Raw genomic sequence first — 12,803 nt, forward strand, 5'->3', positions numbered from 1 at the left:
ACTATACAGAGGGGGAGAAGGAACACTATACAGAGGGAAGAAGGAACACTATACAGAGGGGAAGAGGGTGCCATCCCCTAGCACACTCCTGGTCTAGCTCCTGGCAAATCAGACAGGTGGGCCTTACTCACCCTCCTCATCTCTTTCTCATTGTTTTATACACACACACATACATTCTTTCTTTCTCTCTCTCTCTTTCTCTCTCTCTCTCTCTCTCTCTCTCTCTCTCTCTCTCTCCTTCCTTCCTGTGTCCCTGGACTGAGAGAAAGGGACTAAGAATGGCCTACAATAAGGGATCCTTACTACTCTGGCAGGGAGCAGCCTTCCACCTGAGTCCCCTTACTGCTGTCCCCACCCCAGCCCATCCACCCTGGCAAGGCCATCCTGGTCCCTGCTTCCTGGGTGGAGTAGAGTGCTCTGGCCTCCCCTCTCCTCCTTTACTGCCCTTCCTCTCCATTCTTCTCTTTTTGGTTTTATTTTTCTCTTCTCTTCTCAAAAGAGTCCCCTGCTGTCTCACCATCAAGCCTTCCCCAGCCCCTTGGGAAGGAAGAGACAGGAGCTATCAGCTCTGTTTGTTTCTGACCACATCAGAAGCTTTGGAAAGACACCAATGAGGCTTTGTCTTGGCCACAGAGGGTCTGCAGGCCAAGGCTGAGTTTGCAAGGGGAGGACTCCCAGAGGGAAAACCTCTGGGTGCTGCCAAGGAAGGGAGACATGGGCTGCCAGGGTCCAGCTTCCCTGGCCCTAAAAGTGGAGGAAACCAAATAAGTCAGGCTGGGAGGAGTGAGGAGAAACTAGGCTCACCCTGCTGAGTTGGGAGTAGAAGAATCTGAAAGGAGCAAAAAGCAAGAGTCTCTGGTGCCACACCGCAGGAGGCAAGGTGCGTCTGACTTTCAGGCTCCCTGTGGAATTTTACCAGAATGATCTAGATTACCTCTTGAATCTCTCAACTGAGTAGAACTCAGGCTTCCTTAGGAGGTAAAAGAACAAGGCTGCAGCTCCTTCCCACACCCAGATCTTCCCATGGCCAGATGTCTTCGAGACCCAAGCTAGCCTGGTACCACAGTTCCCCATCACTCTTGACTCCTGGGCACACCTCCCTTCAGCCTGCCTCGTCTTTAGGCTACTTACCACTGTGTTCTTTTCAGAGCCCTCCCTGGTTAGCCTTCTGTACCCATTGCATTTTGAAAGGCAGTGGGGTGCCAGCCTCCTAGGAAGCAGGCAGAGCTGATGGGATTTAAGGGGTCTTCTGAAGCATCTCCTCCAGGAACCTCTAGGCAACAGAGAAGCATCAGATTAGCACGGCTTCGGGTGGGTTTCTTTCTTTTTGAGACACACTCCCACTAAGTATCATTGGCTGGCCCAGAGCTTTCTATGTAGCCCAGGCTAACCTTGAAGTCACAGAGATCCACCTACTGCTTCTTCTGCCTCCCTGAGTACTCCGGTTAAAGGTGTGCACCATCATGCCTGACTGAATTAACAATTTTGCTGTTGAGTTTGTACTTGAGCCAAGCATTTTTCACGAATCATCTGTAATTTAACTTGTTCCTGTTAACGTCAGGAGCCAGCCAGGAGTGGTGGTGCATGTGTCTTTAATTCCAGCACTTGGGAGGCAGAAGGAATTAGATCTCTGAGTTCAAGGCCAGCCTGGTCTATAAAATGAATCCCCAGACAGCCGAGGCTACACAGAGAAACCATGCCAAAACCAAACAAATCAAACAAAACCAGCCAACCAAATAACAAACAAATAAAATGCCAGGAGCCAAAGCATGTGACTTGTGAGGTAGAGCCAAAGTCTCCCACCAATGTTACTTGGCCAGCAGCTAAGCATCCTCGCTGCCATGTTAACCGTAGATTAGCCACAGGAAAGCAACCCAAATAGCAGGTTGCCTGGCTGACCATACCTAGTGAGCCCCTTTCTCTGCAGTGCCTTGCATGTATCTTGAAGTCCTTTCACCTCCCCTCTGGCCCAAAGTGAGTCTGAGCCCTAAACCGAGAGAGAGGATTACAGAAAGGAAGGACAAAACCAAATAGCTTCTGGAGATATTTACAAAGTAACCACATATTCTTTCTCATCTGCCTCAACTTAAACCAGACTCCAACATCACCCACTTCCTTCATCTTGGTGAGGCTGTCAGTGGACATAGGCTACCCTTTCCCCTCAAGAGACAGGGAGAGAATCATCCAGCCAGGTACATCACCAATCAGAATGCATCAGTGTAGCTGGGGAGATATCGAAACCATACAAGCATGAAGACCTGAGTTCAAGTCCCAGCACCTACATATATGCATCTGTAATCTCAGTGCTGGAGAGGGGTAGACAGGCCAACCTTTGTGAGCCAGCCAGTCTAGCCAATCAGTGAACTCCAATTTCAGTAAGCTATGTCTCAAAATAAATAAGTAAATAAATGAATAAGTAAATAATATGAAGATACCTAAGGTCTACCTCTGTCTTCCACACCCATAGGCACATAGGTGCGTTTTTACTCATATACATGTGCAAGCACAGAGACCTACAAGCACGCATGAACATCTGTCTTCACACTACCTAGACAGTATAGTGCTCAGTTCCTCCAAGTCCCTGCCCGGACCTCAATACCATTACGTAACCTTAATTAACACCAGGAGTTCCTCGGATCTACAGAGCTGCCAAAGCGCTCCTGTTGTCCAGATGGGCTCTGTTCTTTGGAGGTTCTAACGAAAGTCAACAAGGACTTGGGTCAAAACAAGGACACCATGGCAAACCCACACCTATGAAATGATAAAGCTCCAGACCGTGAGCTCTAGCTTGGCTCACTTCTGGGTACTTTGCCAACTCCCCAGACTTCATGTATCCTGAGTAGAGAGACACAGACTACCAGAGGGGAAGCCAAATGATCCAGAGCTACCCCACAGTGGTCTTGTGTTTGTCCCTCCTCTTGTGCTCAGGAGAGGTCTGCACCAATCCTGGCAGAACCACAGCCAACCAGCCCGATGCTCCAGCTAACACTAGGCACTGCGGCAGAATCCCCACAGCCCTGGGCTGGGGAATTCACAGCTGAGAAGCCCTGATTTCACTGATTGGTGGTCTAGGTCTCCAGGTGCTAAGAACTCAGGTTCTGAGCTCCGTGCTCAGGGTCAGGTCCAACCCTAGCATCTGTGCTGAGCAGGCAGCCTTCAATATTATCACCTGTAATGTGAGGTTATCACAGTCCCCAGCAATCTGTAGATTAAGGCTTATGAAGGATAATGAGTATGCCGTGAGACCCCAGGATGGCTTATCACTAGGATGTAGAAAAGGTGGCCAGGACTCCTAGGGAGGGAGTTTTCTATCCTCAGAGTCTCTCCCCACTGGCCTGTTGTTTCCTCTGCCTCCCCGGCTCAGAAAGATGACCTAGAGTAGATGCTCTGGGGTTCGCTGGACTTTTCCTTAAATAATTGCTTGAGCCCATGGCAGAGGGAGGAGCTACTGGCACCAGGCAGCCACCACCTCTTGCTATTGCTCCCCTAGGGAGAAGCAGACCCTGAGCTCCTGCTGGTAGGTTGAGGCAGCCCCAGAGGAGCGTCCTGTGCTGCCCAGGAGGAAGGGAATCTAGGGAATGAGAAGGAAAGCAGAGGCAGCCTCTCCTCACCCTGGCAGCAGGCCCTCTGCCCACTCTCTGGGTAGCAGGCTGCCCTTTCCTCCTGCTTGCACGCTGCTGCCAGCTGCATTCCTGGCATAGCCAGGATCAGCCTCCCCCTTCCTGGCTGGGCAGGGGCGGAGCTGGGTTGGGGGAAGGGCATGGGGTACACAAGATGCTTGGCCTAGACACTCACTGACTTGCGTCTGCATGCTAGCCCCGGCCTGTTGCTCAGGTCTATAAACCACTGAAGACCCCGAGCCCAGTAACCTGCCCCTTACAGAGTAGTTTCTGAGCATATCTTCATTTTCATCCACACAGCCCTGCACTGAGCACTACACTTGCCTATTACGCATATCAGGTCCCACCGGCTCAAAGTGAACGGAGGCACAGAAGTCTCCAGATGCCTGGGAGCTGGAGGCATGACCTGTGTCCTATTTTTTTCTCTCCTTTCCCCTACCAACCTCCTACGGTGGCCCTAGACCTTTACAGTGTCTTCCCTCTGTGCCCCAAGCCTTAGCCAGCATGGAGTGGGAGAACTAGCCCAAGGCGCCGGCTCAGTGGAGAAAGCCATTTGCATGAGACGGCAGGGGGCCAAGAAAGTGTGTGCCCGGTAAAGAAGGAATTAGCTCCTTTATATCTCATTAGATTCTACCTAGGCAGTCGGCCAGCTTTACCCCATCTCGAAATCAGCTTTCTGCCAGCTGCCGTGTTGAGAATGACCAGCAAGTGAGAACCTGTTCCCACATGGGGAAGATGCTGCCCTTCAGTAAGGAGGACTAGAAGAAAGCTGGGGGTGGGGGGTGGGGGGACAGTATGCACGTAGCAGCTAAACCAGGGCCTAGCACTGGCTGAAGGGAGGACCTAGCACCAGGTGAAGGGCTTAGCTCTTGGGAACCTGTTTTGACGATGCTACAGATACCGGTAACACATGCCTGTAATTTCATCATTTGAGAGGCAGAGGCAGGAGAACTGTCTCAAATCTGAGGACAGCGTTGTCTACATAGTAAAATCCAGGTCATCCAGGGCTCTATAGCATAAAAAGATCCTGTCTCAGAATACACCACCAGGAGAGCCTATGAGTCAGCTCAGCCATTGAAGGCCTTTGGTGCCAACCCCGGCAACCTGAGTTCAATCTCCAGGACCAATGTGGTATAGGGAGAAAACCAACCTCCTGGAGACTGTCTTCGACCTGCTAGTGCCCTGTGACACACTCTCACAAGAGCTTGTACACATGCATGCACTCACACACAAATTTAAGAAATGTAATTCTTTAAAAAAAAAAAAATCAAACAAACCGAGCTACAGGAGGGAATAAAGAGGTTTTCACTCTACAATCAACCGACTCAGCCCTTCAAGAGCCACCCTTCTGGGCCTCAATAGAGTTACTCCAAGCATAGGAGAAAGTCAGCGGGCTTGCACTTCTGTACCTGTATGGACGTGTCACTTTACACCCATGGAATAACAGGACAAAGACCCTATTGTAAAATTATTGCTGTTGGCCCTTAATGATGAGAGGGATGTTTATGGGGGTACAGGCAAGGTCTGCAGCCCCCCAGAGTCAAGTGACCCTTCCTGGGTACCAAGGAAGACTACCTCAGCAGTGAGGGGTAAAAAAAAAAAATGAGCAGATCACAGGCAGCGTTGGCACTGACCGTAGACAGCAACCTGCCCTGTGGAGAAGGTGTCAGGGCCCACTGGTCTACCAAGACAGGTCAAATGGGCAATAGGACGTCAAAGGGAAGACCACCACACAGAAAAACCCTGTCTCAAAACAAAACAAAACAAAAAAATCGCTTTTTTGGGTAGAGAGAGGAGGCTCACCTGGCCACACCTCTGAGTGATAACTATATACTTTTTTAAGATTTATTTATCATGTATACAGCACTCTGCCTGCATGTACACCTTGCATGTCAGAAGAGGACCTCGGATCCCATTACAGATGGTTGTGAGCCACCATGTGGTTGCTGGGAATTGAACTCAGGACCTCTGGAAGAACAGCCAGTGCTCCTAACTGCTGAGCCATCTCTCCAGCCCAATGTTTGGTTTTTTTTTTAATTACATGCATTTATTGGGGTGCATATGTGTGCTGTAGCACTTGTGGGAGGTCAAAAGACAAGCTGGGGGAGTCAGTTATCTCCTTCTGCCATGTTGGTCCCAGGGATTGAACTCAGGTCATCTGTGCCTGAACCCACTGAGCCATCTCACTGACCCTACGTAGTTGTTTTCTTAAAACATCTAAGGCCATATTAAATGCACAAATGAAACTTAGGTGTATGGGTGTCATGAGGAACACAGAAGGTCCAGGGCTCTCATCTGAGACAGGTAATTATAAAACAAAAAGATGCAGGTATTGCCCTTAGACAACAACTAGAAGGAGAAATCTAGAGACATCACTAAAAATGTAGTGTTAATGAAGGTGTTAATTTAAAGCATTTTTAAAATAGTTAACGCAGGCAGGGTAAGATGGTCTATCAGGTAAGACTCCAATCTGATTTGGTAATCTAGGTTCAGCTCCTGGAAATCCATATCATGGAAGGAGTAAAGTAAGTCTCAGAAGTTGTCCCCTGACTTCCATAAATCCACTGTGGCATACATGCACCCCCACACAAGCATATACACACATACAACACAGATAGATAACATGTTTAAAATTTCTTAAAAGTAAAACACAAAATTATGGCAAATAAGACAAGAAGGAAAGGACAGCGGAGCCGGGCGGTGGTGGCGCCCGCCTTTAATCCCAGCACTTGGGAGGCAGAGGCAGGCGGATTTCTGAGTTTGAGGCCAGCCTGGTCTACAGAGTGAGTTCCAGGACAGCCAGGGCTACACAGAGAAACCCTGTCTCAAAAACAAAACAAAACAAAAAAACAAAAACAAAAAAGAAAGTACAGCAGAGATAGAAGGCAGAGAAGAAGCATAAACGTAAACAAATCTGGGATGAAGAGATGACTCAGAGGTTGCTGACAAAGTGCTTAGTCCACAAGTGTTAGACCCTAGGGACTTCAGGGCCCTGAACACTATGGGGGACTCAGGAGACTCCTCCCCCTGAAGTAAATGGGCAATTCAACAAGAAGATACACCAGGACAACCTTAACAGATCAGTGTCACATCTGCAGATGACAGTAATTGTAGTTATCTGTCCAGCTGGGAATGTTAAGAAATGAGTGAGTGCCTTAAGCCATGTAGAGTTCTTATAATCGTGGTTGGCATATGGCACATGCCCAGTGAAGGCTGAGTTCTCATGTGGCCTTGTGCCAGCCCTTCTAGGGTGAGGCTCTGCAGATATCTTCACTACAAGATAAGGTATATACATGCTCTACCAGAAGGTTCCTTCCGTTCTTTTTCCTGGTATAAAGTATACATGTGTGCATACTTGGAGACCCTGGATAAACATGGAAGTCATGAGATTGCCTGTATCACTGGACCAAGGCATGAAGTTAAGGAGACGGTCAGGAGGAGAGTGGCAACCGAGTGAGGTCTGTACCTCTTGCCTTCATCACAAACACTAGAGTGACTCCTCAGCTCCCTGTTCCAGAACCCTCATGCCCTTTCCCAAGCCTCTGGTAGCAACAGTAGAAGAGCTTCAGAGAGGCTGGGAGCACACAAGGGCCGGTTCCTGGGAGACCTGTTGGGGCTGAGCCAGCTTTGTCAAGGAAGCCTGTGAAGGAAGAGCAGGCAGGTTTCCCACATCACTGTGAGTCCCCCTCCCCCTCCCTCTCCCCCTCCCCCCCCCCTCCCCAAGGCTTGCTTGTCCTTTCTCTCCTTCTCTTCCCTGTCCTTCCCCCCTTCCTCCTGCGGTGGCCACTTCCCTTTGATGAAGATTGATCTCCTGTATTGAAGATCTCCACTCTGTGGGTTATTGGGCTACCAGCTTTACATACAAGAAACTGAGCGGCTCTGAGAGGTACAGACAGATGCTTGCTCAGAGTCTCCCAGCAGATGAGCAACAAGGACAGGATTTTAATATGGGCCCCTGACTTTAAGTTCATTGCTCTTTTACTGTTTGGAATACAAATTAAACTTATTCAATACACTAGGTCATCAGAAATCTCCAAGTACATCTTGTTCCCCACAAGAAAGACGTCTCATGAACTCTGGCTCTGAAATCCTATGAGTAAACCTTTGGACACATTTCTTCACTATATGTCCATGTTAATCTATTGATAATTCATATTGTACTCTGTAAATCAGAACACAGATTTAAAGCTATGTGTGATTTGTGTGTGTGTGTCACAAATACAAATAGAGTTTCTGGGGACTAGAGATGGCTCAGAACTCAGATTTAGTTCCCTGCACTTAAAACAGGAAGATCATAGCCGCCTGTAACTTCAGATTTGGGGATCCAGTGCCTTTTTCTGACCTTCATGCGCTCTCTCTCTCTCTCTCTCTCTCTCTCTCTCTCACACACACACACACACACACACACACAATACACACACAGAAACACTAATATGCATAAAAATAAATATTTAAATTCGAAAAATAAATAGGGTCTCTGATCTTTTCTCTGGGAGTGAGCCTGTGAGTGCCGCTGAGGTTTGTATCGTGTGTCTGAGAAAAAGCTGGTCAGGTAGATGAAACACCAAGTCCAAGACCTGAATGGAGTGTCCTGTTAAGCCCTCAGCAGGCTTCTTTCTGCAATCCACAGAGCAGTGTCAAGGAGCTTGTCTGTAACGTGGGTCACACTTGTTCTCAGCTCCAGATCTGTGCCTGTATGCTCTCAGCCATTACCCTCCCCACCTAGCCAAATCTTACATGTGACAAACAAATCCCAAACCACCTTCCAAGTCTCTCTCGCTTACCCTAAATATGGGCACTGTGCCCGTCCTCTTGCCTCTGAATTGTGGCATCATTGAATCAGCACTAAACCGCCTGGCTTAACGTGCTTTGTCCTGCAAAATACCTTCCACTGACACTTCTGTTATTCTGTTTTATAGCTGAGGGAACTGGGTTCCCAAAAGTTCATATAATTTTCCCAAAGTCACACACTGAGTGGTAGTGCCAGGATTTGAGCCCAGGATTGACTCCAGAGTCTTCATGCTAAGCTCCACGCTGTGCGAAACAAAGGTGATCTCTTCCATACATGTTGATTCTTCCCAGCACATAGCACACCCATGTGTATAGTCACAAAAATCAAACTGCACAAAAATCAAGTGTTAAGCAACTGATTGAGTGAGTTATTACTTCAGTGAGTGGATGAATGAATTATCTAGGGCAACATTAAGAAGAAAGTCGGCACTGGAGGATAAAGGGCCTCGTTCATTTATGATGTAGGCCCCAGCAATGTAGAACATACTGATTTTTGTATGTATGAAGTCCAGCATGGGCTCTTAAGATATTATCAGCAGGTTTCAACCTCTCTAACTCTTGGTTCAGCCGTACTTGACACTGTCTGAGATATTAGCTGAGCTCCGATGGTAACTCCAGACTTACCCTACCAACTTAGCAACTCCAGTGGGAGGAACTGGCATCTGATGGTTCTTGGCCTAAGCTTTCTTAGTCTGATCTGGATTCCAAATCCTGGGACTGGAAGGGGCAGTATGGTTAGGTATGGATTCCCTCTCTGAGATGGTGCCAAGGAACAGGATGTTCTAACCAAGATGAGGAAGCAGACAGAATCCCAAGGTGTTGATTTGTCTCTTGCAGGACCTGGTGGACTGGCAGAAACCTCTCCTGTGGCAGGTGGGCCACTTGGGGGAAAAGTACGATGAGTGGGTTCACCAGCCAGTGGCCAGGCCCATTCGCCTCTTCCACTCAGACCTCATCGAGGCCTTCTCCAAGACTGTCTGGTGAGCACCATGCAGGGTCTGGAGTGGGTCACCCCTCTCCTCTGATAATACCGGTAAAATATAGAAGCAGGGAACAGTTGGGTCTCTCCTTATAATAAAGGACATCCTGTAAATTATTGGGGATGGTTGGGCAGGCTATATCCATAATCAATTCCTGCACATGGTTTTATCTCCCATCTGGGTAACATCCTTCTTTGTGCCTGCACCTGCTCTTTTCCAAACTTCTGTATAGGGTTAGAAGACTCTAATGCCCACGGAAACAAAATTTCCTGCAATTAGTTCCTCCTGCCACAAGAGGTCAGTGTCTATATATAGCTGCCCAGAGTCAGTAACTGTAGTATCCCATAATTCTTTTCTGCTCAAGACTCATCTCAAAGGGCAGATGGACTCACGGCTCTGATTCTCTTTTCCTCTGCTCTTCACACCACTGTCCCTTTGGACCACAGTCCTTCACATTGCCTTCCTTCCTCCATCGTTAAAATGTTTTCGAAGCTGGATCGTGTCGTCTGCCCCTTCCCCCACATGTATATCTCTCTCACCCCATGACCCTCCTGCAGGTATAGTGTCCCCATCATCTGGGTGCCCCTGGTGCTGTACCTCAGCTGGTCCTACTACCGAACCCTCACCCAGGACAACATCCGGCTCTTCGCATCATTCACAAGAGGTAACGCTACAACTGGCTTCTCCCTGACTTGTTCCCATGGGTCTTGAAGGCAGGAAACTGTGCTCCATGGTCTTGAGTTTCTATGGGCATAGAAAACCACATCACAAACACTTTAAAGTGGGACTTAACATGGAAAAAAAAAAGTTGTCCTCCCCAACCCATGGATACAAAAATGAGCGTCACATGAGCAGAAACTAAACAAAATGGTATCATCAAATGTCACAACAATAAAAAGACAGAGGAAAGGAACTTCTCCCTGAGATTGAGAACAGAGGATATGCTAGGTGTGGCGGGTACAGCCCCTGCTCAATAATCTCAGCTGTACGGAGTGGAGACAGGGGTATCCTTACAAATTGAGGCTATTCTTACATACATTACCAGTCCCAGGGCAGTCAGAGCTGCATAGTGAGGCTCTGTCTCAATTCAGATGACAGAGAATGTACAGCCTAGAATTCCTCATTGAGAGGCTAAAGGAAGACCAGGCATGGTGGTGCATCCCTGTAACCCTAGCGCTTCAAGAACAAAGACAAGGAAGTGACTTACTGTAAGCTGGAGGCCAATCTCATTTACTATAGCATATCCAAGGCCAGCCAGGGTTATATAATGAGTCTCTGTCTCAAAAGGCAATAGATGATACATAGATAGTTAGATGAATAGATAGATAGATAGATAGATAGATAGATAGATAGATAGATATGAAAGCAGTGTATGAGGTGGCACAGCTGAAATCAGATGAGTCTGTGCTCACATCAGATTGGAGGAGAACATGGGAGAAAAATATGCTACACCATAGACTGTCCTCAAAACGGCCACAGGACAGAAGCCGAGCCTGCAGTGATACCCGATCCCCTCTTACTGTGGAGTCTGTGCCAGACCAGGGACTTCCTTGAGATTCCTCTATTGTTCTGTCCTCTCAGAGCTGCGGGAACAAAGTTATTCCAGACTGTATACATGTGTCAAAACATCACATAGTACATGGTTGTGTGCCTACAATGTTATCTCCCAGGGTTTTTAAAAATTAACTAAAAATACAGTTGAGGAAGGGACTGGGGAGATAATCCTGTTGGTAAAGTGTTAGTCACACATGCACAGGCACCTGATTCTTTATAAACAGCCAGGCTGGGCAGTGAGCCCGTGTGATCCCAGAGCTCAGGAGACAGAGACACATAGACCCCTGAGGTTCGCTGACCAGTTAGCCTACCCTAAAGTTAAATGAGCGACTGACTCAGGGTCACTGTAGCCTGGGACGTGGAGAACAGCTATTCTCTCAGCCTCTAGTTAGGGGACAGGGGACAGAGAGAGTTTGACATGGGCTATTATCCAAAGAACACAGAACTGAGTTTCTCAGAATGGCTGCTCTACCATCTTGGTTCACAAACTTGATGCTTACCTCAGCCTCCTGACCAACTAATCTGCCTGGCACCTGAAGGGTATTACTTTCCCTCGTCTGATCACAGTTTGTCCCCGACATGCACCAGACAGTTTCCTTCCTCCACACACAGAGGCTTCCCTTCATCCTTCATCTCCCTAAGAGCAGCAAGTCAAGGGCCTCCCACAGCCTTGAGACCCTCGGTTTATCTGCCTCACCCAAGATAGTGTGGGAGATGAGCAAGCTGTGGAAAGTGCCCCCACAACCCAGCCCAGAGCCCAGAGGGTTACCGTGTACTTAGCCACAGTTACCCTTTCGGCCCACGCTGAATAGCTCAGGCACAGCACAGGGCTTGTTGCTCAGAGGACTGCTCGCTGAATCGCCCACTGTCTGCCCAGCACTCCCCTAACAATTACCAACAGTGGCAGGGCAGCCAGGGCTGGTGGCCAGAGGGGGAAGGGGACCCTAAAGCTTTGGCCCAGGTCCCTCTACTGGATTTCTCCAGAGATGCCACTCAGTACCAGCTCCATCCGGATGGGCAGACTGGGTGATGCTGGGGCGAGGAGGCGGGGCGAGGCTTGACCTATAGGAAAGGGCTGTTCTGCATGGCCGGGATAGTGATTTGAGGGCTTTGCAGCACCACCGGCCTCTGCAGACAGCTAAAACGTGCCTGTGTAATAAAGGTCCAGTGTGGCAGGCTAGTGAGCCGGTGGCCACCGTGCCGGCAACGTGACGTGAGAGACACATTGCCCCGTGCATTCCTCAGTCCGCAGATCGCCATGCAAGGCACAAGTCACAGGCAGAGCAAATAAGACCTCTCAAAGCAAGGTAAAGGGACACTCAGTGGGGTCCCATGGCAGCTGCTGGGCAAATGACATCCTGAAAGAAATGAGAACGAGCTCAAGGAAGACACCAGCCTCAGAGCAGCGGAGCCTAGGGGACCTCTGGGAGCCTCTGGAAAGCATCTCATGTTCATGCCCAGGGGAAGGGTAATTCCCGAGCACCTGGAGATTCACTTGGAGCCATTTGTCAAAATGACAGCCTCGCCATGCAGCTCTGGGACAGCTAATGTAAATAAGAACCGCCAGACTCTAGGCAAAAAGCTAGTGGTTATTCCTGTTTCCCATCTGCTCAGGATTTCTCCCTCCCATTGCACCTGGGCCTGCCTACAGTGTACAGATGACCTGGGTCCTTCAGAGGGACCTCCCAATGCTGTCTCCCTCTGAGCCCTGTCTGCTCCTAGGGTGACCCAGATCAACGTTCATCCAGGCACAAACCTACAGTGGTCTTTCTCTACCCCTTTCCTCTCCCGATAAATCTCTGTGAACCTGCTGTGTTAAGCACTGGACACATAGAGAAGAACTCACTCATAAAAAACT

General features: G+C 48.8%; 1 protein-coding gene across 1 annotated transcript in view; it reads left to right on the forward strand.

Annotated features, from left to right (window-relative positions):
• The window catches only part of Fa2h (fatty acid 2-hydroxylase), a 52,747-nt gene that overhangs the window by 33,126 nt on the left and 6,818 nt on the right, over positions 1-12,803 (forward strand). The window contains exons 3-4 of the mRNA XM_028768725.1: positions 9,249-9,391; positions 9,949-10,055. Of these exons, the coding sequence (XP_028624558.1) occupies positions 9,249-9,391; positions 9,949-10,055 (250 nt within the window). The remainder of the gene's footprint in view (positions 1-9,248; positions 9,392-9,948; positions 10,056-12,803) is intronic.

The sequence above is a fragment of the Grammomys surdaster genome, unplaced genomic scaffold (genome assembly GCF_004785775.1).
Source record: "Grammomys surdaster isolate TR1022 unplaced genomic scaffold, NIH_TR_1.0 187, whole genome shotgun sequence".
NCBI classification, from domain to species: Eukaryota; Metazoa; Chordata; class Mammalia; order Rodentia; family Muridae; genus Grammomys; species Grammomys surdaster.